We start from the raw sequence: 25,109 nt of genomic DNA on the forward strand, positions 1-25,109 counted from the left end.
AGTTGTTCACAGATCACTGCAAACCCTAAGCGTTCATTTAACCATTGTCCTTAATGTGATGGAAACCTGTGATCATTTTTCACCCATAACACAATTGAACTGAAAATTCCTTCTGGCCAGGAGAGTTTTAATTACTTTATTGATCAAATTCATTTAAAATAGGATGAGTGAAATATTTGGGAAGTAAAAAATAAATAAATAAATAAATTAGATGCATTTTGGCTATATCTAATGATTTCAAGAAAATGAAAATAAAACTAGGTTATAAGAAGTTCCCTGAATTCTATGTAGATATTTAATTTGAAACAGTTATTTAAAACTCACTAAATACAGTGGGGCCTTGACTTATGAGTGTCCTGACTAACGAATTTTTTGAGATACCAGCTGTTTCTAGGCCGATTTTTTGCATTGAGTTGACAGAGTAATTTGAGCTAAGGAGCTCCTTAACGAGCTCGGTCTCGGAACGAATTAAACTCGTAAGTCAAGGCCCCACTGTAGTATCTACTCTGCTACTACAGAACTATTTTTCTTGCTGAATTAAAAATTATGTTTTGTGAATTGCCTTTCCTGTTTTGGTCCATGAAGTAAATAAATTCTATGGAACCTCCTTTTTGAATATCTAATTGCCCAATTATCGCCAGAGGTGGCATAATTGATATGATATTGTAAGCTCACATTCTCTGATGATTATTTTATTTACTTTTAAAGTAAATAATTTGATTAAGGAAAGCAGTAAAATAATAGGTTTAATTTGTTTTGTAAAGAATACATGAGCAGTATTTTATTATTTTTCTTGAGTTTTTATAAGATTTTCTACATACATACACACATACATACATGCCTGCACACAGATTTTAATGTATATTTTGATGTAGTAGGTTTAGGTTGGTTGAAAATCTACTACATCTTTCCAGACAAGGGACCAATATAATAACTTGCATCTTTAATTTAAATTGATTGGTTTTCTCATGATAGGCTCTAAAAAGGCTGCTTACTGTATTGCTTTTTTCTCAGGACTGTAAAGAATAGAAAAAAAGATGATGCATATAGATTGAGAAATAATCATATACTGGCATTTATAGAAACTGATAGACAAAATGATTAGAAGATTGATAAGCAATAAGACTATTTTATTATGAACATTGTAATATGACATGATCTTGAGAAAAACTCTCTTCACAATTGCTTAGTGGAAATAGAATCCACTATAATTTTATATATAAACTAAATAATAGTTCTCATAGTTCAAGGGTCAACAGTGTATGTGTGTATTTTGAAGAAATGGCTAAAATTATATAAGATCAGCCTGGAACATCTTCTAGTATCAGAAAGAAAGGAAGTACTCAGCAAAACAAAAACAAAAACCCACACATTGTTGGGGGTTGGAGGTAGATGTCAAAGGAGCACAGGAGCCAAATGAATGAGCACCCAAAGGCCAATGTAGAAATTTGAGCAGCAAAACATATAAAGTGGTATTGGAGTATAAGTCAAAATATAAAATAAATATGCATGAGTATATATTGCTAAAAATATGGTTAAATAAATTAATAAGTGGAGAAGAGACAAATCTTCTGTGTACGATATTTCCAAATATTTTTGTAAATAGTCTGCCCTCAAGGAAGTGGAGCATAACTCCCCACTCTTTACGTGTGGACTACTCAGAGGCATTCCTCCCTGAGGGCACAGCTATGAAAAGGGGTAAATTTAACTTTATGGTGGAGAAACCTAACAAACACCCCTCAGCCTGGTGATCACAGTGAACATCAACAGTGGTATGTCTTTTTTATAAATTTACAAAATATGTCCCCCTCACCCATCTGCCCCATACCCAAGCGCTTCTCTGCCTCTGGCAACTATCATCCTCTGTATCTATGATCTTTTTTGTGTGTTTGCTTGCTTGTTTGTTCTAAATTCAGGTACAATTTAAAAATTGATATCTATTTTTTCAATTTTAAAACATTTAATTTATTATATATATTTTAAAAACATTTAAAAATACACACAACACACACACAGTTGACTCTTGAACAATGTGTAGGTTAGGGGTACTGACCTTCTTTGCAGTTGAAGATCCATGTATAGCTTTTGACTCCCCAAAATTTTAACTAATAACCTATTGTTGACTGACAGCCTTACTGATAAATAGTTGATTAACATATATTTTCTATGCTGTATTATATATTGTATTCTTACAATGAAGTAATCTAGAAAAAAGAAACTATTATTAAGAAAATAATATATGTGCATGAAATAAAAAAAACACATATCTTGGATAATTAACCAAAATCTTTGTTTAAGTTTATAGAACTTTCTCTTAATTCTAAGAATGTTTCCTTTGACCTGGACATGTAAGCTTGCCTACATTTGACTCCATATTTTCATTACCCATTTAAATAATACTATATATTCTGCTATATTTCCTAAATCATTACAAAATACTTCTAAAGACACTGAAGATAAAATTTAATTAAAAACACACCGAAATAAAAGTTGAAATTATGGAAAATTTATCCAACAAATACAGGAATTGGTAGATATATAAAGACTATTGAAAACCCAATGTTTGTCATACCATAAATAAAGTCTAATTAGATTGCTTATCTTTGCTTAATTGTAAGGATCAATTAAGTTATATCATCCAAATTATGTTACTATAATTTAAAGACTCAATAACAATGTTGGATATAATTTATTTATAATCAAATACTTTGACATCAACAGAAATATTATAGCCTATATACATAAAGCATGTAACTAGTGATAGCAAGGGTGAAATTATGTATTATGCATATATTTATAATAAAATAAAAGTGAAAATTGATTCTACTCATGTATCCTCCACTGTCTTTCTTAAATATGCATATGAGAGATAAAACAGACATTTTATGATGGCTGTAATAAGCCGTCCATATTTTCATTTTAATATGATTGAGCCTTTCAATAACAGTAAGCCTTTCTAAAATGTTAGAATTTTATGCCATTAGCATCTTAATCATAGGTAATTCAAAGTTGTAAATAATAATATGGCCTCAGTATAGTGTGTACAGATGATAAATATTTGATGGATACAGAATAAGTTATAAGTAATATTGATTTGGGGGCTTTAAGGTTACTTTCTATATCAAGACTACTGAACTTTATAGCAGTTAAAATGTTCTGAAAATATCTTTGTCCTTTAGTTTTAACAGATAGACCTCCACCCATAATTCTACAAGGCCCAGCCAACCAAACACTAGCAGTAGATGGCACAGCATTACTGAAATGCAAAGCAACTGGTGATCCTCTTCCTGTAATTAGCTGGTTAAAGGAGGGATTCACGTTTCTGGGTAGAGATCCAAGAGCAACTATACAAGACAAAGGAACATTGCAGATTAAAAACTTACGGGTAAGTAATGGTCAACTTGTATGTATCTTTATCTCAACTTATGTATTGACCTAGAGAAAACTGTGTGTGAACTTAAAACCTCATATCCCTGCACATTGCTCTACATTTTATTATGGTCCATGTTAGTTCTTATTGTACAAATGATGAATTCCAATTAGAGGGAATATCATTGTCCCTATGTTACTCATAATTTTTAAACAGACTTAGAAAGTTTTTACTCCTTCATCCAAACCCATCCTATATAATAAAGAGCTAATATGCAAATAGTCATCACACCCTCACGCAATCATGCCTTAATGGCTCAGACACTCAACACTAGGGAGAGAGGAATGGTGACCAACCAGGAAAAAATGAGCTTGTGAGAGAGGAATGGGAAGCAGCCAGGCTGTGGCTCGGGAGAGGAACAAGCTGCCTGCCCCAGTGCCTGTGGCTGTGGCCCAAGAGAGGGACGAGCTGCCTGCCCCGTGGTCCCGGGTGCCTGCAGCTGCAGCACGGGCAAAGCCGCCTGCCCAAAGTCCCCTGCAGCTACGGCCGGCTCGGGCAAAGCCGGCCCAGGCCCTGGGTGCCTGCAGCCAGCCAGAGGGAGGGAAGACTAGGTCCTGAGTGCAGAGGTGATTAGGGGGTATCAGGCCAGCAGGGTAGTAGTTAGAGGAGATCAGACAGGCAGTGGTGGTTAGGGGCGATCAGGCAGGCAGAGGTGGTTAGGGCAAGCAGACAGGCAGGCAGAGGGGTTAGGGTCAATCAGCAAGGCAGGCAGGCAAGCGGTCAGAAGCCAGAGGTCCAGGATTGCTAGAGGCAGTGGGACATCCCCCAAGAAGTCCCACATTGGAGAGGGTGCAGGCTGGGCTGAGGGACCCCTTCCCGTGCACGAATTTCGTGCACCAGGCATCTATATAATAAAAGCCTAAGTGACCGTTATGGCAGAACAACCAGTCGCTATGATGCACACTGACCACCAGGGAGAGATGCTCAACAAAGGAGCTTCCCCCTGGTGGTCAGTGAGCTCCCACAGGGGTAGCGCTGCTCAGCCAGAAGCTGGGCTCAAGGCTGGTGAGTGCAGCAGTGGTTGCGGGAGCCTCTCCTGCCTCTGCAGCAGCACTAAGGAGCAGTGAGCCCAGCCGTAAGGAGCAATCAGGCAGGTGGTAAGGAGCGAGGGATCCTGGACTGCAAGAGGGGTATCTAACTGCCAGCTTAGGCCCCCATCCCCATTTTCCCAAGGGGTACCATGCTGTGAGAGGAAACAGGCCAGACTGAGGGACCCCTCAGTATGTACATAATCCATGAAATTAAAAATCTTAATTACATAAAGTTAATGATAGGAATAGAATATTTAAATAATTTTAAAATGACAAATACATCTGATTTAAACTCATGAACAAAGGACATTTATAAGGAAATGGGAATAAATTGGCTTGACCAAACAGCTGTGTGGAAAACATAAAGAGATGAGACTGAATAATAGGAGGCAGGTTTAACTAGTTCATAGAATATCTTACATTTTAGGTTAAGTTGCTATAGAGTTTAAATGTAAGCCTGTGGACAAGAATAAGCCTGTTGGTCTTTTAACAGAGGATGACTGTTCCTGCCAACATAAATAAGTTACACCTGCTTCAGGACCAACTCAATAAAAATAAATGTTTACTTCTGAGTATTACATTAGCTATATACTACTGTGTAACAAATCAGCAAAAACATAGAGGCTTAAAGCAATACACATTTACTACCTCACAATATCTGTGGGTTAGAAGCCTGGGCATGACTTAGCTAGGTTTTCTGCTTTAGGGTCCAAAAGTCTATAATCAGGCGGGTCATCTCATCTGAAGATTGACTTGAGATAGATTTGATTCCAAGCAACATGATAGCAGCAGCACTCAATTACTTGTGACTGATGACTTTAGCATCTTTCTTACTGTTGACTGCCTTTAGTTCCTTGCTATATGGATATTCCCAATGTGATTGCTTGCTTCTTCAAAGTCAACAAAAAAGAGAGTCTCCTAGCAAGAGAGGCATTGCTGTTCTAGCACCATGATCAGAAATATGACATCCTGACACCCTTGCCTAATTCTGTTGGCAAGAAGTAAATCAACAGGCCTTTCACAGGCAAGCTGAGGGATTATACAAGGTGTAACTACCAAGAGGATATATCATGGGAGTGACCTGCCCTTCAAAAATATATTCAATTCATTCAACCCAATATAGAGAGCCTCCCTTTATGCAGCAAGCACTATGCCAACACTTGAATGTATATTATAGTAATCAAAAGTTTGGGAATGAGAGCCAGCACCATCTTAGTGTAAGATGGTTGACGTAATAGTGCACAAATAAAAAATCAACTGAAAATGATTCAATGGAAGAAGAGTTAGTAGAATCTGGTCTTTGGGAGAAATTAGGAACCAAGATGAAGAAAAAACAAAGCAAAAACACCCCCCAAAAATGTTGAATTTTCCCTTTTACAATGCTCATAATGTTCACTTACAATGCCAAATTATTTGCAATCATACACTTAGTTTGTATTTATCAGTATATCATACAGATACATATACAAAAAGGAAAATTTTCTCTATTTTTATATTGTGTGTGCACACACAGACACACGAATATTCAATATATTAAATGCATTTTTACTTTGAGGCACAAGCATTAATTATTGCTCAAAGTAGGAAAAAATGCTTTTTAATTCAGTTAAAAGAAAAATAAATTAATATAGATTTTAGCCTGTCTTTTTATTGATTGTAAATTAATTGTTAACCTTCTATGAACAAAATGGGAGTTATGAAGAAATTAATGCCAACTCCCCTTGAGTAAACATTTTAACCTCTCTCTCTGTGGGCTAAAGGCAGACTTGGGCCATGGAGGTTAATGCAGTTTCAGTGTACTGCTGAATTAGAGGTTGTGCTTGAATGGTCAGGATCCCAAGTAATGTTTGAAAAAAGCAATTAAAGGTGGGTGCTTGATGATGTCAAACTCTGAGCCCTCTGACAGACTCCTGAGTAGTCTGTCTGAGATGCAGGCTCCTGGGGTCTTGTCTGCAGCCAACTGCACAAGGAGTACAGTAGGCGATTGAGGCTGACAGCACATGAATCTCTTTTTAAAGCACTTGCTTAAGGATAAAAGGAAAAGAGTGGGGAAGCCTTGAAATACCTGTGATCAGAAAAGACATTATTTAAAGTTGAAGGACTAAAAATGAATGTGATGATGATGATGACATAGGAGTGACTTTTAGCAATGAGATTTAGGCTTTTGATAGCACTTTTGCTAAACTCAAAAAAATGATTCTCTTTCTGTAATATGACTGTCTTTAAAGGGAGATAAAAATGGGTTTTGCAGTACTTCACTCATATCAAAAGACTTTCTGTAGGTTATATTCCTTTGTGTCTCGCTATTTCTTTTTTGATACTTAATGCAAGGGAGGAAATAGAATGATGAACATTGTGTTCCTATAGTTCAGCTAATTGGTAGCTGAATCTGTATTTTATGAGAAGTAGAAAATTTGAACACTCATTAAAACATATCTACCACAGCTAATGTCAGACTTCTATCTCCCCACAATGACAAGGAGATCTGTTAAGAAGCTTTACCTACATACCCTTCTTTTAGCATTTGCACGTAATAACAAGTGCTACATTCAAGTTCAACAGCTATAATAAAATGCAAATTCTTCACTCTTTCAGAGACCATATTCAAATGAACATCCCATTAAAATCCAACTCAGCTCATTATATTTAGTTTGTGAGTGATGCTTCTTAAATGAAAAGATTTCTAATGACTAATGTGCTCAGCCACATCCGAAAGAAGAGCTTTTCCCACAAAGGCTCTCCCCCATCATCACTTCCATAATGGAAGATAGTTGTATGGAGATAATATTGCAAAGAATGATGTTCCAGAGCAATTTGAACCTTAGGTTAAAATACATAGTGACATGTAAAATAAATTAAAATGGAATCACAGTAACATCCATGAACTAAAGATTTACTTGAGAATCAATTGTGAAAAGTTCAGTCACCCATACCCTCACATTTTGAACCCAGCAGGTAGTATATTCTATGAACTCCCATATTTCATCAACAATCAGACTCATGTTCACTGCAGAATTTTGATTCTATATTTAACTTGCCTTATTCTGTGTGGTCATCAGTTTCTCTTTCCAGTCTCACTCTTCCTTCAGCCCTAAACTGATACCAATTAATGTTTGCAGTGTAAGCCCACAGGGTTCAACCACACATCTTATTTTATCTTGGGGCTTTTGTCAATGCATGATCATAGAGTATTCTTCATTTTAAATTTGTAAAATAGACCTTTGATTATATTAATTATTCCTAAAAGTCTTTTGTTATTCTTCAATAAATAACAGAAATATTTTAAGTGATTAATAAAATGGTTACTTTTATGTATACTTATAAAATGAATCATGTATTAGATTATTTCTGTGGTCTCTTTCAGCTCTAAAATTGCAATTTTCCATTGGCATGATTTGTTTATTTTTTAATGATATAATTATATTCCATTCACTGTTATACTGCTACAATTTAAATATAGCTGGATACTGATCTCTTTAAAGGGAAATATTTAGTATTTTAAATTTTTTAATATTTTCAACAAATTATTTTAAACACTTTAATTCTCTCCCCACCTTGCTCACTAGATTTCTGATTCTGGAACTTATACTTGTGTGGCTACAAGTTCAAGTGGGGAGACTTCCTGGAGTGCTGTGCTGGATGTCACAGGTGAATTCTTTGTGAATTATTTTCCCAGAATTTATCTTCTCAAGAAATCTTGCATGCATTTTAGTGATTACCTCATTATCAAATACCAAGTTAAGAAGAGATCAGTATTTTAAATTTTTTAAATGTAAAAATTATCATCCCACTTTTTAATTCCTGCACCTCTTACACATAGCATCGCATATATGCAATTTGATACATTTTTTTCTTGACAACCTTATTTTATTTTCTCAATCTAAAAAGAAAGCAATCCTAACGATCATGTGGGAAAGCAAACATTTAGTAACATGTAGGAAAAGAGAATGTTCACTTATATACTTTTGTTCACTGACTAGGTCACTTACTTAATATACGATTTTTCTTTTTTTAATCATAGTCATCAGCATATGCATTCAGGAATGAAGCTTTTTCTGTTTGTCCTCTACAGAATCTGGAGCAACAATCAGTAAAAATTATGATTTAAATGACCTGCCAGGACCACCATCCAAACCACAGGTCACTGATGTTACTAAGAACAGTGTCACCTTGTCCTGGCAACCAGGTACCCCTGGGACCCTCCCGGCAAGTTCATATATCATTGAGGCGTTCAGGTATGGGATAGTTCCTATTTTCTCCATTGGGTTTTGCTTAAGTTCATATGTTCTCAAATCTCCTGCTTTTTTATTTTAAAGACGTGATCAATCAGTACATTTTAAGAATTTATTTTAAATCTGACTTTATTCAAGAATAGACTTAAGTGTGTTTCTTTTTCATTTTAACCTTAATTATAAGATTAAATATGTATTATCCTTGCCTAAGTTTATAGGAATCTAATTATGACGTAATCACTTAGCTCCTTTGTTTACCCTGTCCATTATAAGGATTTAAGATGAGAATTTCGGCATTAGAAGTAAGCAGAAAATAATTTAATTAGGCACAAGGACCTTTTAAGTTATGCAATGTTTATTGAGGCACAGAACCCTGGAATTTTGCTTCCTAATACTTACAGCAGAACTTAAAATAATTCCATTGTTTTATGCTAAATATTTGAATACATCTATTGGTTAAGCTTAAGAGAAAATTAAAAACTACAACTAAAATTTATTGTATCTACCTCTGGTTGCTGAAAATAAAAGATATGTTTAGTTGTTACTTGAAATGATTGTCATCAGTTTAAGGATATAAACTATAAGTTAGCAAATGTCATTATAAAAAATGTCTTATGGGAATTTGATAAAATACAAATAAGAAAATGTAGTTTTGTATTCAGTTTCAATGTGTTTTTATTTGCCATTATAAAGATAGAGATGGCCACTGTCCTTTACAAGCATTAAGACAAATGCTTTAAAATTCTTTCATTTTAGTTTCTTATAGTCCATTTAATGGAATGATAAGCACCTAGTTTTCAAATTTCAAAATACATTTTTCTTTAATTTCCATGCTTTGATGCAAAGAACTTACTTCTGAAAAATTAATGGAAGGTGCTGAAAATTGCATTTTCTCTTCATTTTAAACAAAAGGAATACTTGGTCTCAGACAAAGTGCTCTAAATGGGCATGCTGTCTGTAATTGGCTGTAAGGGGTTCAGAGATAGGTCCTCATTCCAAGAGGACCTGTCATGTATGATTTTATTAAAAATGTGACCAGAGGAAAATACTCATCCCATGCTTCCTTCCTTCTTTTACAGATATATAGTTTTAGAAGGCTTTATTATAATATTTCATGTGGAAATGATCAAAAGAAAACACACCTTGTAACAGGAATGTATTGGCATAATTTACTCTGTAGTCCATTTATTCTTTCTACAGGTTAATTCTTTTCAAGGTATATATATATATATATATATATATATATATATATATATATATACATTTACGAGGACCATATTTATTGTATAAACTTGATGTTGTGATCTTGGCCTCTGTTCCTTTTACAGGTATTCATTTAGTGGGCTGCTGTGCATTAGCAAAGGGCTGTTACATCTCCTGGGCTGAGTTTAATTTTGTTGTGCATGGCACTTTCGTTAGGTGGGCTTGGCTTTGTTGTTGTATAAACTGAAATCATCCAAATGTTTCATTTATTGGGCTGAATACTCCAAGTGTTTTTTGTGTGTATATGTGTGTGTGTTTAATTTTCAGCCATTAACCTTTGTCATTGATACCCAATTCCATTTCCAGTGCCTTTATGACTGCACCTTAGATGAAATGTCTGTTCTTGTTTCAGCCAATCAGTGAGCAATAGCTGGCAGACAGTGGCAAACCATGTAAAGACCACCCTCTATACAGTGAGAGGACTGCGGCCCAATACAATCTACTTATTCATGGTCAGAGCGATCAACCCCCAAGGTCTCAGTGACCCAAGCCCTATGTCAGATCCTGTGCGCACACAAGGTAATTTCAAGAGCTGTAAATATGACTGGCTCTAGAAGGAGGCATTAGCACACCTGTAAGAACAAAGGGATTGCACCAGGAAGATACATGTGTCTGTATTACTTGTTATAATGATTCATTAGAACTGACCCAGTCTGCAGGGAGCATGCTGTGCACCTTGGTGAGTGTATCCTCTTTCCTGAGGTGTCAGGGTCAATTTAGTACCAAATAAACCAAATAATTGAATATATTCACATAGTAAGAGTGAATAAACTAATTTAAGGCTTTACTATATTTCAAAGGGAGGAAAAATATTTCTCCTTTTTTGAAATTAATTATACAGTGATCTGGAATGGATAAGATGCCCAGATAAAGACATCATTACTCCTTACTGTTTAGAAATTCTGCTTCTATAGTGCAGTGGGTCTCAAGGTGTGGCTTCCATGGAAGCAACATCTCATCACCTGAGACCACGTTAGAAATGCAGGTGCTCAGTCCCCATCTCAGATGCTCTGGGAGTGGGGCCCAGTAGTCTGTGTTCAGGTGCCTGGCAGATGTTACTGTTTTTGACAATTTTGACAACCATTGCTACAGTGTATTTTATTAAACCAGAGATTTAAAGGAGCAATTTGTTTCAGAAAGGAGTAAATCAAGTTTTCTTCCAGAGGTATGTAATTCTTTTGACTAATTAAAAACAAAACAAAAAACCTACCCAGAACATTATAACAGGATGAAATGGAAGGTATCTCATTTCATTTTTAGTAGCCTGTCTCTTCAAAATGAAAAGACACTGGAGTCTAAGGATTAATATAAAATGTGGCATTCTAATTTCTCTTCCGACTAGTAGACAAAGAGAATTAATAAAATAGAAAGGGTTGCTTTATTATTTGTTAAAATCTATTCCCTACAGAGTTCTTGAGAAAGGGTTAATCATTTCTTATTTGTTAAAGGCTTTGAACAAGATATAATTCAAAGTAGTATTTTTATACTATGAATAACACCATACAGCCATAAAATATTATTATAATTATAATGTAGTTCAGCAATAGTTACTAGCATGCTATTATAACAGAGAAGGGCACCTTAAAGGAATCAAGTAAAATAAAGTTACCACGTGATTTTTGTAATGTTGCTGACATGATGACAGTCAAGGGAGGGGGAATGCCACTTGCTATTGTTCTGGAAGCAGTAGTGTGACTAATTTTCCATAATGATAAAGGAACTGTAGGTAAAGAACCTGTCTCAAGAGAGAGAAAAAGCACAAGGAATTTGAAGACCTGAAACTGGTTATATTTTACCTTGCCTGGATCCAATTGCTCTTAGTGCGTCTAAATTTAGTGAGTAAACTAAATTAAATTATTGAACTTAAAGAGGAAAATGTGTATGGTTTAAATTCAGAAAATAATAATACCTAGATCACTTCACTTGTGTAGGTGAAAACAGGCAGTTTCTGTGTGAAGTGGTGAGGGAAGGTGGAGAGATAACAGAATGTGGAAGCTTGTGGTGTGATTAAACCCGCAAACCTGCATCATTCAATATCTGTGCCAGTCACTAATTCTCAACTCATGAAATAATTTCTTGGTGAAAAGTAAAACAAAACAAAACATTAATGAAAACTTGTTTGTGCTCTGACTTGTTCTAGCTGAGAGATTATATGAAGAAAAAATGCTTATATTCTCTTAATAGGTGTTTAATAGGAAAACACATGTTTTGGGCCTGCAGATCAGGATCATTTTTGATGCCACTTTCAGCAGCATTACTATTTGAAAAGCTCTTCTTTTCAAAGAATGCTTTGCTGTATGCACTTTTATTTTTAAAAGATATTAAATACCATAGAAGTAAATAAATAAATGCCATAGAATTTAGAATTATTTTAGTAAGGCAGCGAACACTTGCACCATCAACAGCACAAGGGTAGACCATAGGTATATCCATAAAGGTTCACATTATTGACTTAATATTAATATTTTTTTAAATAAAACCTGCAATGCTGTTTATGTTAAGGATGAAAAAAATGGAACTGGAAAAATGTCACCAAAGTTCAGGTTCCAATTATTGCTGCCCCAATTTAAGTTAGTGCATCCCATTTAAGTTATGACTGAGATATGTACTTAAAAATATTTTTTCAAGAATGTGGCATTGTGGCCTGAGAAAATAAAAGAAAAGAAGATTAAGAAAATAAATCAATTAAAATTGTATTTTCTTTCTTAAATAAGGTAGCTGGAGAAAAAAAAATCAATATTATAGTGTATCAGTTAAAGAAGCTGATTTGAGTATGTGTAAAATTCAGTGTTTGATATCAATTTGATGGACTTGAATGTCTATCATTTATATATTTTAATGGACATACACTATAAACCATTATATATATGGGACAATAGAAGAGTATTTAAGTGAATGGTAAGTAAGGGGCCAGAACAATGTATGGCTAAAGATATATCATTCTAAACATCGGAAATCTGTTTTTTCTTCTTTCTTCCCCTGGGCCCTATCCTCTGCAATAGTTTCAAAAACCTTTTGTTGGATATTGGAGCACTGCTCAAACTTTATCACTTTAGAACATTTATCAGTATTTTAATTGTTTTGGTCAAAAGAATTGTTGTGAATACTGGGGGCTTCTTCCCCTTTTCCCCTCACTTTGTTTACCTTTATTTTTTATGAAGAAAAAAGTAAATGTTTTATTAATAATTCATATATGGATTATATATTTAAATATTATTTTAATATATTGGGCTAAATTATATATACTACTAAAATTAATGTTACCTTTGTCTTTTACTTTGTTTACCTTTAATAATATACTTCAAGTTTCCAGTCCCTCTGATTACTTTTCTTCCCTAGTCTGAAGTAGGTCAAGTAGTAAAACACACAATTTACTAATTGGAACAAAATATTAAATAAATTCCCAAACAGCAGTTTTCAGATATTACCCATTAACTACTCAAGAAAATGTTTTAACATCTATATAAAACTGATGTTTCCAGAGAAGTCTTACAGCACATTCTTTATTCTTTAATAAGAAAATAATGAGACTTTCCACAACAATGTATTTGAATAGGGTGAGGGATTGCATACACTCTTTTATTAATATTATTTTAGTGAAGATAAATATAATCCTTTAAATTATATTTTAGCATGGTGATAGTATATAAATACTCTTTAATGTTTTTGTCACAAAGATTTTTAAAAAATTTTCCCCTGTAATTATTTCTAATGGCATATTATTAGCTTATATAATATACATTGGAATCTTACTATGAATTTTTAAAATTTGGGAATGATTGTCTACCTGTAGATATCAGCCCTCCAGCACAAGGAGTGGATCACAGACAAGTACAGAAGGAACTAGGAGATGTCATTGTTCGTCTTCATACTCCGGTTGTATTGACACCCACGACTGTTCAAGTCACATGGACAGTAAGTTCTGAAAGGCCATGTTAATAATAGTCTCTTTTTTTTTTTCCTTTAAGAAAACAAACCAAAGAAGAAAAAATATGTCAACAACCCAAAAAATGGTAATAAAACTCTTACCATTTAAAAAATCAATGTGTAACCAATCACACAAAAAAGAAAAGCATTCAATAGATGAAAGAATAAATATAGGAAGGAAAGATTGATTGCAGTATAAATGAAATATGTTCGGTCTTCTGAACTTTAACAGATTTATTGAGATAGAATTTATATACCAAATTTAAAATGTACAACTTACTGGTTTTTAGTATACTTACAGAGTCATACAACCATCACCAAAATCTGATTTTAGAACATTTCATCACCCCAAAATTAAATCTTGTGCCCATTAGCAGTCCCTTCTCCATTCCCTTCACTTGAGCTTTTTGCAACCACTAATCTACTCTTTGTCTCTATAGATTTGCCTATTGCTTTCATAGGAATGAAATGCAATATGTGATCTTTTGAGCCTGGCTTCTTTCACTCAGCATAATTTTTTTGAGGTCCATTCATGTTATAGCATGTATCAGTATTTTGTTCCTTTTATTTCTTAATAGCATTCCTTAATAGCATACAGATACCAGCATGTGCATCTGTTTGTCCATTCATCAGCTGATACACATTTGAGTTGTTTCTACTTTAGGCTATCATTAATAATGGTGTCATGAACATTTGTGTACGAGTAAACATAAATTTTTATTTCTCTTGATATTTACCTAGAAGTTATTGAGTAATACGATAATGCTATGTTTAACATTGGATGAACTGCCGACATGTTTTATAAAGTGGTTATACCATTTTATGTTCCCACTAGCAATATTTTAGGATTTCAGTTTTTTCCACATCCTTGCTAATTTCTCTCATATTCTCACCAACACTTCTTATCTTCTGTCTTTTTATTATAGCTATTCTAGTGAATGATGAATGGTATATCATTGTGGCTTTCATTTGCATTTGTTTCATGACTACTAATGTTTTGAATCTTTTCATGTGTTTACTGAGCAATTATATATCTTCCTTAAAGAAATCTCTGTTTAATGATTTGCCCATTTTTAAATTGGGTTGTTTGTCTTCTTATTACAGTCATGTAATAATTCTTTATCTATAGAATACAAATTGTTTATCAGATATATAATTTGTAAGCATTTCTCCTGATCTATAGTTTGTTTCTTACTTTCTTAATGGTATTATTGAAACACAAAATATTTAAATTTTGATGAAGACTTCTTGTAAATTTAAATCAAACATCTTTATATTCTTTTAGCTGAACATCATCCAGCAGCATCAAACATGTACATATATAATTTTAATAAGTTGACATTTAAGTTTAAAAATTAATGGGTTTTAAGAAATAAATTAATATTTTAATATCTGCTAAAGTGTTCAATTTCATCCTATGTAATAAAAGACTAATATGCTAATTGACCAAACCACGGAACAACTGGTTGCTATGATGCTCACTGATCACAAGGGAGCAGACACTAAACCCTGGTGGTCAGTGCGCTCCCACGGGGGGGGGGGGGGAAGGGGGGAGCACTGCTCAGCCAGAAGCTAGGCTTATGGCTGGTGAGCTCAGCCCCGGCTGGCGAGCGCAGTGGTGGTGGTGGGAACCTCTCCTACCTCCTTGGCAGTGCTAAGGACGTCTTGGGGACTGGCAGGTGGACACTCCCCAAGGGGTCCCGGACTGCAAGAGGACACAGGTCAGGCTGAGGGACCCCCCCCCCTAGTGCATAAATGTCGTGCATCAGGCCTCTAGTGCAGTAATAAATGTTAACCTGCCCCTGTCATTTCAAAATACAAAATGTTTTGACCCACATAGTAGCCACTTCAGTGGAAACAACAAATACTATAAAAATAGCCATTAATCACATTAGAAAATGCTAACACTTGTGCATGTGCTTGAGTCTACATGTGTGTCTGTTTTGTGAAGAGAGAGGTAATCTTCCCTGAGCCTAATACAGTTAGTGCCAACTTCTCCTTTCTGTCAAAGATCTCTCTGTTACAATTTCTAAAAATCCATAAAGGCATATATCAGGATAATAGAAGGGCATGCATTCTTTCAGTCTTCTGTGTTTGTGATAGACTTTGTATGTTATATAAGTAAAGGATATTTTAGTTAGACATTCCTAGAAGAGTTTTCACTTTAATTATAATCTTAATTAGAAAGTATTTATAATTATGTCTCTATTGTTTTTTTATTATTATTGTAGGAGAATGACTGTAAGTAAAATAAATAAATAAATAAATAAGACCAAAAAAACTGAACTACCTTTCCTCCAAGTTTCTTTGGGGAAATAACTGTCTCACCCATTCCCGTTAATTTCATCAACAAAGAAAATTCAGGGGAAAAATGATTATTTTCATCAATCTTAATTTATTATATTTTAAATATAGAATACAATGAATAGAAGTCTTCCAGTGTCCTCTCAATAATACATTCATTGAACAACTCCAATCCAACAACGTTTTTTGAGAACAAATTCTGTACCCAATGTGTGTGTGTGAGTGTGCAGGGGCTATAAAAAGAGACACAAATAATACAAATTCTTTTTTTAATATTTTTATTGATTTCAGAGAGGAAGGGAGAGGGAGAGAGAGATAAAAACATCAATGATGAGAGAGAATCACCGATCAGCTGCCTTCTACATGCAAATTCTTAATGACAATACACAGGAATAAGTGCCATAACAGTATATATGCTCCCTATAGACAGGTTTCAATCAAAGATGAAGTGAATAATTCCATCCTCAAAAAACAGAAAAGATATTACCTCTCATGTACTTTTCTTTGAGAAAATATGAAGGTCTTACTTATTAGAATGGCTGAAACTTAGAGACATTAAGGCTTTTTTACACTAATTTTATAATTTTATGAAAGGAAACCAATACAGACAGATTGAATAATGTTCTAAATCCCATGTATATTTATAGATAAGAATAGCATTAGAATTTCCTTACTTCAAATCTGTTTGCAGTGTCTTCACTGTAAAGAAAAACTGTCGACAAATACATAGTGGAATATTTAATGGTGGATTTCAACATATAATCCTGAATGGGGCATTTTGTTGCTTCTTAAACCACACCATCTGATTGATCAGTCGTAGTTTTGGCCCCTAAGTACAAAATTGAGTAATACTTTAACAAAAATAAAACTAAGTTTATAACATTTTGAGAGTAATTATGACTAGGATTGCATTGTTTCTAATTTTATTTTTATATAATCTCACATAGACGTTCTATTTTCTGCATAGAGTGGTTTCTAGTCTTCTGCTCCTATGAAGGGAACATAATGACCTCACCCTTTTCCCACTGGCACAGTAGTGTGATATCTGCCATGCCTCATCCACTTTCTGTAGCTTTGACTAGATACAAAACTGACAGGCCAAGGATATAGTTGTATTTTTAATAGCAGATTTTTACTCACTATCAATTGAAAAAGTCTTATCTGCTCTATTGGGAGTATTGAAGGGGCTTTTTAAAGCTTCTTCTAAATGTGGAAATTATTTGGATAAGAATCAAGGTCATTGTGTTCATGAAGTCAATCACTTTAAAAGTCATTGAGTTAAAAAGAATACATCAAATCAGATCAAAACTACAGGCCAGTAGTCTGGGAGTTCGTTCAGGAAAGGGACCTTATCATAGTCATCTTTATATCCCAACAAGATTGTCATTTCTGGTTTTCATATCTCACTCCCTCATGAGCTTGACTTCTGAGAGTCTGGCTATGTTTTTAATTTCTGGTTTTTTTTCAGAGCAAAGCATCATTTATGAAATTCCCTTTCAGTAACTGTCTGTTACATGATCAACTCAATTGTTTCATACATGTTTTTATTTTAAAAAAGAAAATGTTTAATATATCACAGTGTATTGCTCCCCATGAGATATGCATGTAGTTGAGAGGTAAATGTAGCGAAATAAAGCCCAACTTGGGGTGAGGTTGGTTATCAAAAGAATTACGACCAACTATTTCATTTCAGTGTCCTATTTTCAACTTCCTAAATGTGCATGTCTTTTTAAAATTATTACATTGTTTGAGTTACATATGTGTTGGGCTTAAGGGGGCAACTATATTCCCCAGCCCATGTGTTTAGATTTGGAGCCAAATGAGAAGGTATCTATAATAGGTGGCAGGATTCATTTACCAAACATACATGACATTTGTACTAAAAACAAACAAACAAACAAACAAAAAACACATGCCCCAAAGGCTAATCTTGAAACAGCAATAGTTAGCAAATGCTACATTCTAAAAATGACTATTTTTATAATGAGGGTAGGCATAAATGATAAGAAAACGGCTGTTTCACAAAGAAATGGCAATAATTATTACATTTAAAAATATTTATTCTGGTGTGTGTGTGTGTGTGTGTGTGTGTGTGTGTGTGTGTGTGTGTGTTGGTTCAAGGACATAAAGAATCACAGGCTCGTTGTCCTTAAATATTACAGCTACAGGAGGTGAAGGAGTGCCCTGGAGAACCAGGCTCACAATTCAGCTAAGTCCAGACCAGTCACTAAGCAGACCAAGCCCATCTAATAAAATTTGTTTTGACTTTTGAGTTTAAGTGGATTTTTTTTATATTGAAAAGATAGATATTAAGCATCTTACTTGAACATTTTAATGCAAGTGATGATATGAGGGACACATGTGGACACCTGTTTTTTAGTATATTGTTTACTTAACAATGATGCTTTATCATTGTGCATCCTTAAAACTTGCAAGTGTTTTAACTTATAGTAGTCCTTTAATTGTGTCTGTGCCCTTGTAACATGGAAGTTATTTGAACAAATTAAGTAACCTGAGACTCAGAAAGTTTAAGCTATAACTCAACTGAGACTGAACCTCTCTTCATCACTTCACTTTTTCCTTAAGACAACTCTTCTTTCACTCACATTTCAGAAAATACCAAGTTTTAAAATTTTATAAACCCATGGAATTGTGTCCAGACTCATAATCAGAATGGTAATAAAATTAGTAACAAGCATATGATTTAACTTGAAAATGACCACCTGTCAAAATGTGCTTCAGGAGTCAATAGCGTAGAATGCATAGCCAATAAAAATCCCACCTAGTTTTTTTAAAGGAAGTGTTCAGCATTTTCATTTTTGCTTCCACCTGTAACAACATTTTTTTCCAGAAAAGAATGTATTGCAACTGCACATAATCCAGTTAGACTATTTAGTTATTAAGTGGGTCATTAGAAAATGCTGGTTGAAGGCATTTACACTGAAGTGAGGAAGGCAATGTTGAATAGTAAACATTAACTTCATAAACTCCCTAAAACACTTAATTAATGAAAACCAAACATGGATAAAACCAATTTACCCTGATTTACAGGCTCCCTTCATCTGGAAACAGCTGCTTAATGTGCTTCTTAAAAACACAGCTTGCTTCTTTCAGTATTAACAAGCTATTATTGTGAGTTATGTCTTTCTTTCAGTATATAAATTCACTTAAAGTGAATGCAGAGAATTTTATAAAATGCAAGTTTAATGTTGTTTTAACATATGCTGTGGTGATATTTTGGAACACTGACAGTTTTGATGAAGGGTATCTCTCTGTGGCTCCCATAAATTTAACTTTTGGCTTTTTAGTTTTTTAATGTCAGAACAACTTCTGCTTTTCAAAAATATATGCCCATTGGTGTAAACACAAACTCGTGGCATGGATGAGGATTCAAAGACTATGGCTTTGGCATCAGAACTGGGCTGACTTTTTCATAACATAACCTCACACAAGAGTAGCACTAATATCAGAAAATCATTGAGGGTAAGAAAGCTGTTGGGTGGAAAAAGGAATTCTTATTCGACTAGACTCATCTGTGAAACTGGAGTTAGCTATACATAGTAACACACATGCTTACTTTCACCAACTTCATGTGTTTTTCTAACTTGGACATTTTAAATACAGAAAAAACTGTTCCTTTGTTCTATGGTATTTTAACTGTGATTCTGTAAATTTTTTTGAATGCTGCAACTCAAGAGGTTAGATTTTAATACATGAAAGAATAACATTTGTTTATAACATGTTCACAGTTGAAGAAATTTTAACAAGCTGAAATAACCATTTTTATCATTACATATTCTAGTTCCTTTCTCCTCAAACTTCATAAAATGAGGTCTTCCACCTCTTCTCCATTAAATTTTACACTTCCTTTGACTGTGAAATATGTCAAGTGAAAGGACTTTTAGAATATGACTAGCAAACTATAATATATGAAATGTTAATTGGAGAAGGTGCTATGGTATTTATATTTGTCAAGCATTTCTAGAAACATGGTAAGACATTAAAAAAAGCTAAAAGTCTTCTTCTCCCTGAAAATGAAAAAAAAAAAAGGTAGTATTCCAGTAAAGATTGTTTCATAAATGTATAAAGATAATATGTTTCATTTTTAGCTTACATTTTTATGTATTTGGTTTTATGTAATTATTATGAGTGAACTTATTTTTTAAATTTCTATTTGATGTCAGTTTTGAGATTCAAAATCTCAGATTTTCAAGAACAGCTGTTTGTCCTCATTTAAGAATGAAAGGATCAAGAAAGTTGTCAAATTGTGTCAGTAGTGGGACTATTGGTAAATTAATAAAAGTCTTTAATATCTGTTGAGGGCTATAAACTGTTTTATCTATTTAGAACAGATGCTCTAGCAACACAACTTTTGGACTCTCGCATGCTTCGCCCATCAACAGGAATTGGACACGTGCCGATCCTGCTCTTCCACTGGATAGATCCCACTGTCCTTGTAGATCTTAGCACGCCTTCAGGGAAACTTCACCTTCTCTTCCTGATCCAGCCAAATTCTTCTCCACTCCAGGCTTTCTTAGCTCCTTGTACATCTCAATCATAGCATGTGTTTATGTCTATTTGTTATTACTATGACTGCACATTGTTTGGATGATCATTAGACAATTCCCATCTTCGGCTTGGGCTCTAAGCACTACGAAGTCAGGGACTGGTTCCTTTCATTCTCTTTTTATCCCTACATTTTCATATGCTTTTTTCTTTATTGATTAAGATATTACATATGTGTTTTTACTCCCCACCCCCTCTCATGACCCCTTGTGTCTGTGTCCATTGATTAGGCTTATATGCATGCATACAAGTCCCTACATTTTAGCAAAATTCCTGGTGCTTATTAGTAGGAACTCAAAAACTGTTTTTGATTAAGTGAAGATGTTAGTGAATGGACAGAGATGAGAATGGAAATCTCTATCAAACTATATATGCAACCACAAAGACAGGAATTCTTGAATATAGAAAAAGGACAAACAGATAAGAAATGGAGCTAGAAAAATTGGCAGGACTTTGTGTTAATCCAAAGAATTTGAATTACACAGTATCTTGGATACCATGAAGTATTTTAAATAGGATAGAGAGTTGTTTCACTCTTCATTTTTCAAATAATAACTTAGGAACAATGTGAAGTCAGATTTAGAAGAGGGTATAAGATGCTGGGATGTGAGTTAGAATGCTGTGGCATCGTCTGATGATAGCTGATGAGGACAGAAACAGGGACAAGAGAAATGAGGATGGAGCCACTGTGGTGCCTAAATTACTTCCCTTTGGTTTCAAAGCTTTTTGCTTTGTTTTTCAGGTGGATCGGCAGCCCCAGTTTATTCAAGGCTACCGTGTGATGTATCGCCAGACCTCGGGCCTGCAGGCCACACCAACATGGCAGAATTTAGATGCTAAAGTCGCAAATGAGCGAAATGCTGTCCTAGTCAATCTGAAAAAGGGGGTAACTTATGAAATTAAAGTTCGACCTTACTTTAATGAGTTCCAAGGAATGGATAGTGAATCCAAAACAGTTCGTACTACCGAAGAAGGTCAGTATTCAGATTCCTAACATGAACCTAACTTAGACCATAATGAAACCAATGTCTGTTGAAGTTGTAGTTTATCATCTTTCTTAGAAGAGTAGCAAGAGAGATGCTAAAAGTGAATCCAGGATGGAGTTTTTTCTCTTTTTGTTCTGAGAATTCCATAAAATCTGACAACTCAAAAAAAAAAAAAAAAGACATTCAAATAATTTGTAAACATTTGTCCCAAATCTTCTTTGTCAGTACATTGGAACTTGATTATAATATTTCTCCATATTTTTTTCCATGGATTAGGCTCACTTGGCTTCATCAAAACAGGCTACTAGAAACTCAAGAGCACAGGCTGTTCATTGTCACGCCTCTTAGAATGACATTTTCTTCTTGAAGTCTTCTTCCCTGTGGCCTCTGCTGATCTGACTCATAATTTCTAATTTAGAATGCCACACGCATGTTTGCAATAGTTTCCTTCTTACAGTTGTTTTCTCCCTTCCCCATTTTGGAACTTTTCTTGCCTGCACTTTAAAGTTAACCTTTGAGAGACATAAATAAATGTAGGTCTCAACCAGTCCATTTACTAGTGTCTTCTTTATTTAACTACATGCTTATAATAAATTCTATCATAAAACTAAAAAAAGTCAGATGCCAAGTAAAATAAATTTCCTACCTTTTCTGTTTTGTACTAATTTTATGTATATGCTCAAATTTTTTTTAAACATACTTTATATAAATTAATATACTAAACTCAAGAAAATGTATATAGTTTGTTCACACTAACGTGTAAATGCTCATTTGTCTAAAGAGCTTTTCAAGTATGCATGCCTTATAATAAGCAACACAATGAAAAGTTTATCTTGACATTGGTTTGCAATGTGATACACTGACAGGCATAAGTGCAGGTTTTTAAAGGCATCACTAATATATGTTTAGGATATGTAAAGAAAAAAGTACTAAAAATTAATAATAGAGTCATCACCATTACATTTTACTTAGGTTGAATAGGTATAGTACTAACAAGTGGGATAACTCAATACAGAATCCCATGTTGAAGTATACTTCCAAAATCAATTCCCCTGCACTTAGACTTTTCCCCTGGATTAGACATTTGTCACCATTGCAGTATGTTCATCTCCGATTTCAGAGACCTTGTGAAGGTAACAAATGGAACTCAACTAGCCTGTGCCTGGGAATGATGAGTGGTGATTTGGGTTCTTTCACATCCATAGAGAGAAGCTGGGCACAGGAATCATTGACCTGTAAGGAAGCAGGCGTGGTGTTCTCTCCACGTCAGCGGAAAGGCCAACAAAAAACTAGCTCTCAGAAGTTATTTTTCAATACAGTCTACTTAATAACGACAAAACTGGTAGACGGTGGTGGGATTTATGTCATCGTGCCACATTTCAGAGCATTATTGTCACACAGAGGAATAATAACGGGTGGTATTGTAGTATGTGTGTGTCCTGCTTCTGAATGTAAATATGACCAGACTTACCAAACATGGGAGACTTTATAGACAGGCTTTAAAATGTATTTTACAACTCAATTGTATATATTTTCAAAGGGCTAAACCATGTAGAGTTATGAAAGCTTTGACCCTTTCACATAATAACCCTTTGAATTTTGTTTTAACTGTAAGGATTTTTATATTGATTTTTCTTTCTTTGGTTTAAACTCAGAGATTCACTGAGAATTCATGCTTTCCATCAGAATTAGTATTTGTTACTTCTCAGATACACTGTATGGGACACTGCAGTATAAAATCAGAAATTCTTTTCACTCACCTTTTCTCAGTGGGATTACAGAGAAACCATAAAGGAAGCAAATGGAAGAAGTTAAAATGTGTCCATGAGACATTTGACCCAACATGAACTGTTTTCATTTCTATCTTCAGAGTTCCTTGCCCATCAATATAAAATAAGTCTGAAATCTTAAATTATGACTCAATTTAGAGCAGTAAATTATTTTTCCCAATATGAAAAGACAAGTATTTTCCATTTGTTGGTATAATTTATAACTGTATCTCTGTTTTTGTTATTAAAATCAAACTAAAATAAATAGGTTGTCAATAATGCCATCACTCAGAGATAATGATTAATAAAATTTTAGATCAAAGTTTTAAAATTAGACATACCTGTGTTCAAATTCTACCCTGTTGCTTTTACCTTCTGAGGTTATTGTGAGAATTAAATCTGACAGCTCTGGGCTAGGTATATAGAAAATACTCATCAGAATGTTAGCTGTTAAATTTATTGTTCAGTACATAGTACTACAGCTATTGTATTTGCTTTAAATCCATCCATTATATTTAAAATATATTTTATAAAAACTGTCACTCTTGAATACTATATGCACAGTTAGAATACTGGAAACCAGAATCTCCTGCTTCTTGTCTTCAGATTTGTATTCTGCAAGCACCATTAATGCACACCAAGACTTACAGTTTGTGTTTATTCTAATTGCTTCTTCTACAGCCCCAAGTGCTCCTCCACAATCTGTCACTGTGCTGACAGTTGGAAGCCACAACAGCACAAGTATTAGTGTTTCCTGGGATCCTCCTCCTCCAGATCATCAGAATGGAATCATTCAAGAATACAAGGTAGGGCCTGCATGAAGGAAGGTTCACAAAGCAGGCTCCCAGGGGAGTCTCAAGAGCACAAGAATGAGGCACATCTTCAGTGTCTCTCTTTTTGAACTTGAATGTAAATTAATATTTACATACTAGAAGCCAGGTGCACAAAATTCGTGCATGGTGGGGAGTCCCCTCAGCCCAGCCTGGACCCTCTCCAATCCTGGACCCCTAGGGGATGTCCCAGGGATCGGGCCTAAACCGGCAGTCGGACATCCCTCTCACAATCCAGGACTGCTGGCTCCTAACTGCTCACCTGCCTGCCTGCCTGGTTGCCCCTTACTGACCCCCATGCTGTCCTGGTCGCCCCCAACTGTACCCCCGGCCAGCCTGGTCACCCCTAACTGCCCTCCCCTGCCAGCCTGGTTCCCCCCAACTGCCCCCCCTGCCAGACTGGTCACCCCACACAGCCTGCTGTTCAGGCATTTGGTCGTCCCTCACTAACCCTCCTGTTGGCCTGGTAGCCCCACACAAACTGCTGTTTGGTCATCCATCTGGTTGTTTCAGTCATGAAGGCCCTGGCTTTTTATAATTAGGACTAGAGGCTCGGTGCACAAAAATTTGTGCACTCGGGGGGGAGGGGGGTCCTCAGCCCGGCCTGTGCTCTCTCACAGTCTGGGACCCCTCGGGAGATAACACCCTGCTGGCTTAGGCCTGCTCCCGGGTGGCAGAGGGCAGGCCCAATCCCTAGGTGCAGCTGTTGGTTGGGCTCAGAGCAGGGCCGATTGGGGAGTTGGGGCGCCTCCCCTGTCATGCACAGAGCAG

The 25,109-nt window shown here is 35.1% G+C and overlaps 1 protein-coding gene across 11 annotated transcripts in view; it reads left to right on the forward strand.

Annotated features, from left to right (window-relative positions):
* ROBO2 (roundabout guidance receptor 2) overlaps positions 1-25,109 on the forward strand; it is a 1,562,785-nt gene that overhangs the window by 1,435,419 nt on the left and 102,257 nt on the right. For all 11 annotated transcript variants that reach the window (XM_036349426.1, XM_036349422.1, XM_036349425.1 and 8 more), the window contains 7 exons: positions 3,180-3,385; positions 8,028-8,109; positions 8,534-8,696; positions 10,309-10,475; positions 13,750-13,871; positions 21,496-21,727; positions 24,190-24,314. In XM_036349426.1, coding sequence (XP_036205319.1) covers positions 3,180-3,385; positions 8,028-8,109; positions 8,534-8,696; positions 10,309-10,475; positions 13,750-13,871; positions 21,496-21,727; positions 24,190-24,314 — 1,097 coding nt within the window. The remainder of the gene's footprint in view (positions 1-3,179; positions 3,386-8,027; positions 8,110-8,533; positions 8,697-10,308; positions 10,476-13,749; positions 13,872-21,495; positions 21,728-24,189; positions 24,315-25,109) is intronic.

The sequence above is a fragment of the Myotis myotis genome, unplaced genomic scaffold (genome assembly GCF_014108235.1).
Source record: "Myotis myotis isolate mMyoMyo1 unplaced genomic scaffold, mMyoMyo1.p scaffold_m19_p_2, whole genome shotgun sequence".
Classification (NCBI taxonomy): domain Eukaryota; kingdom Metazoa; phylum Chordata; class Mammalia; order Chiroptera; family Vespertilionidae; genus Myotis; species Myotis myotis.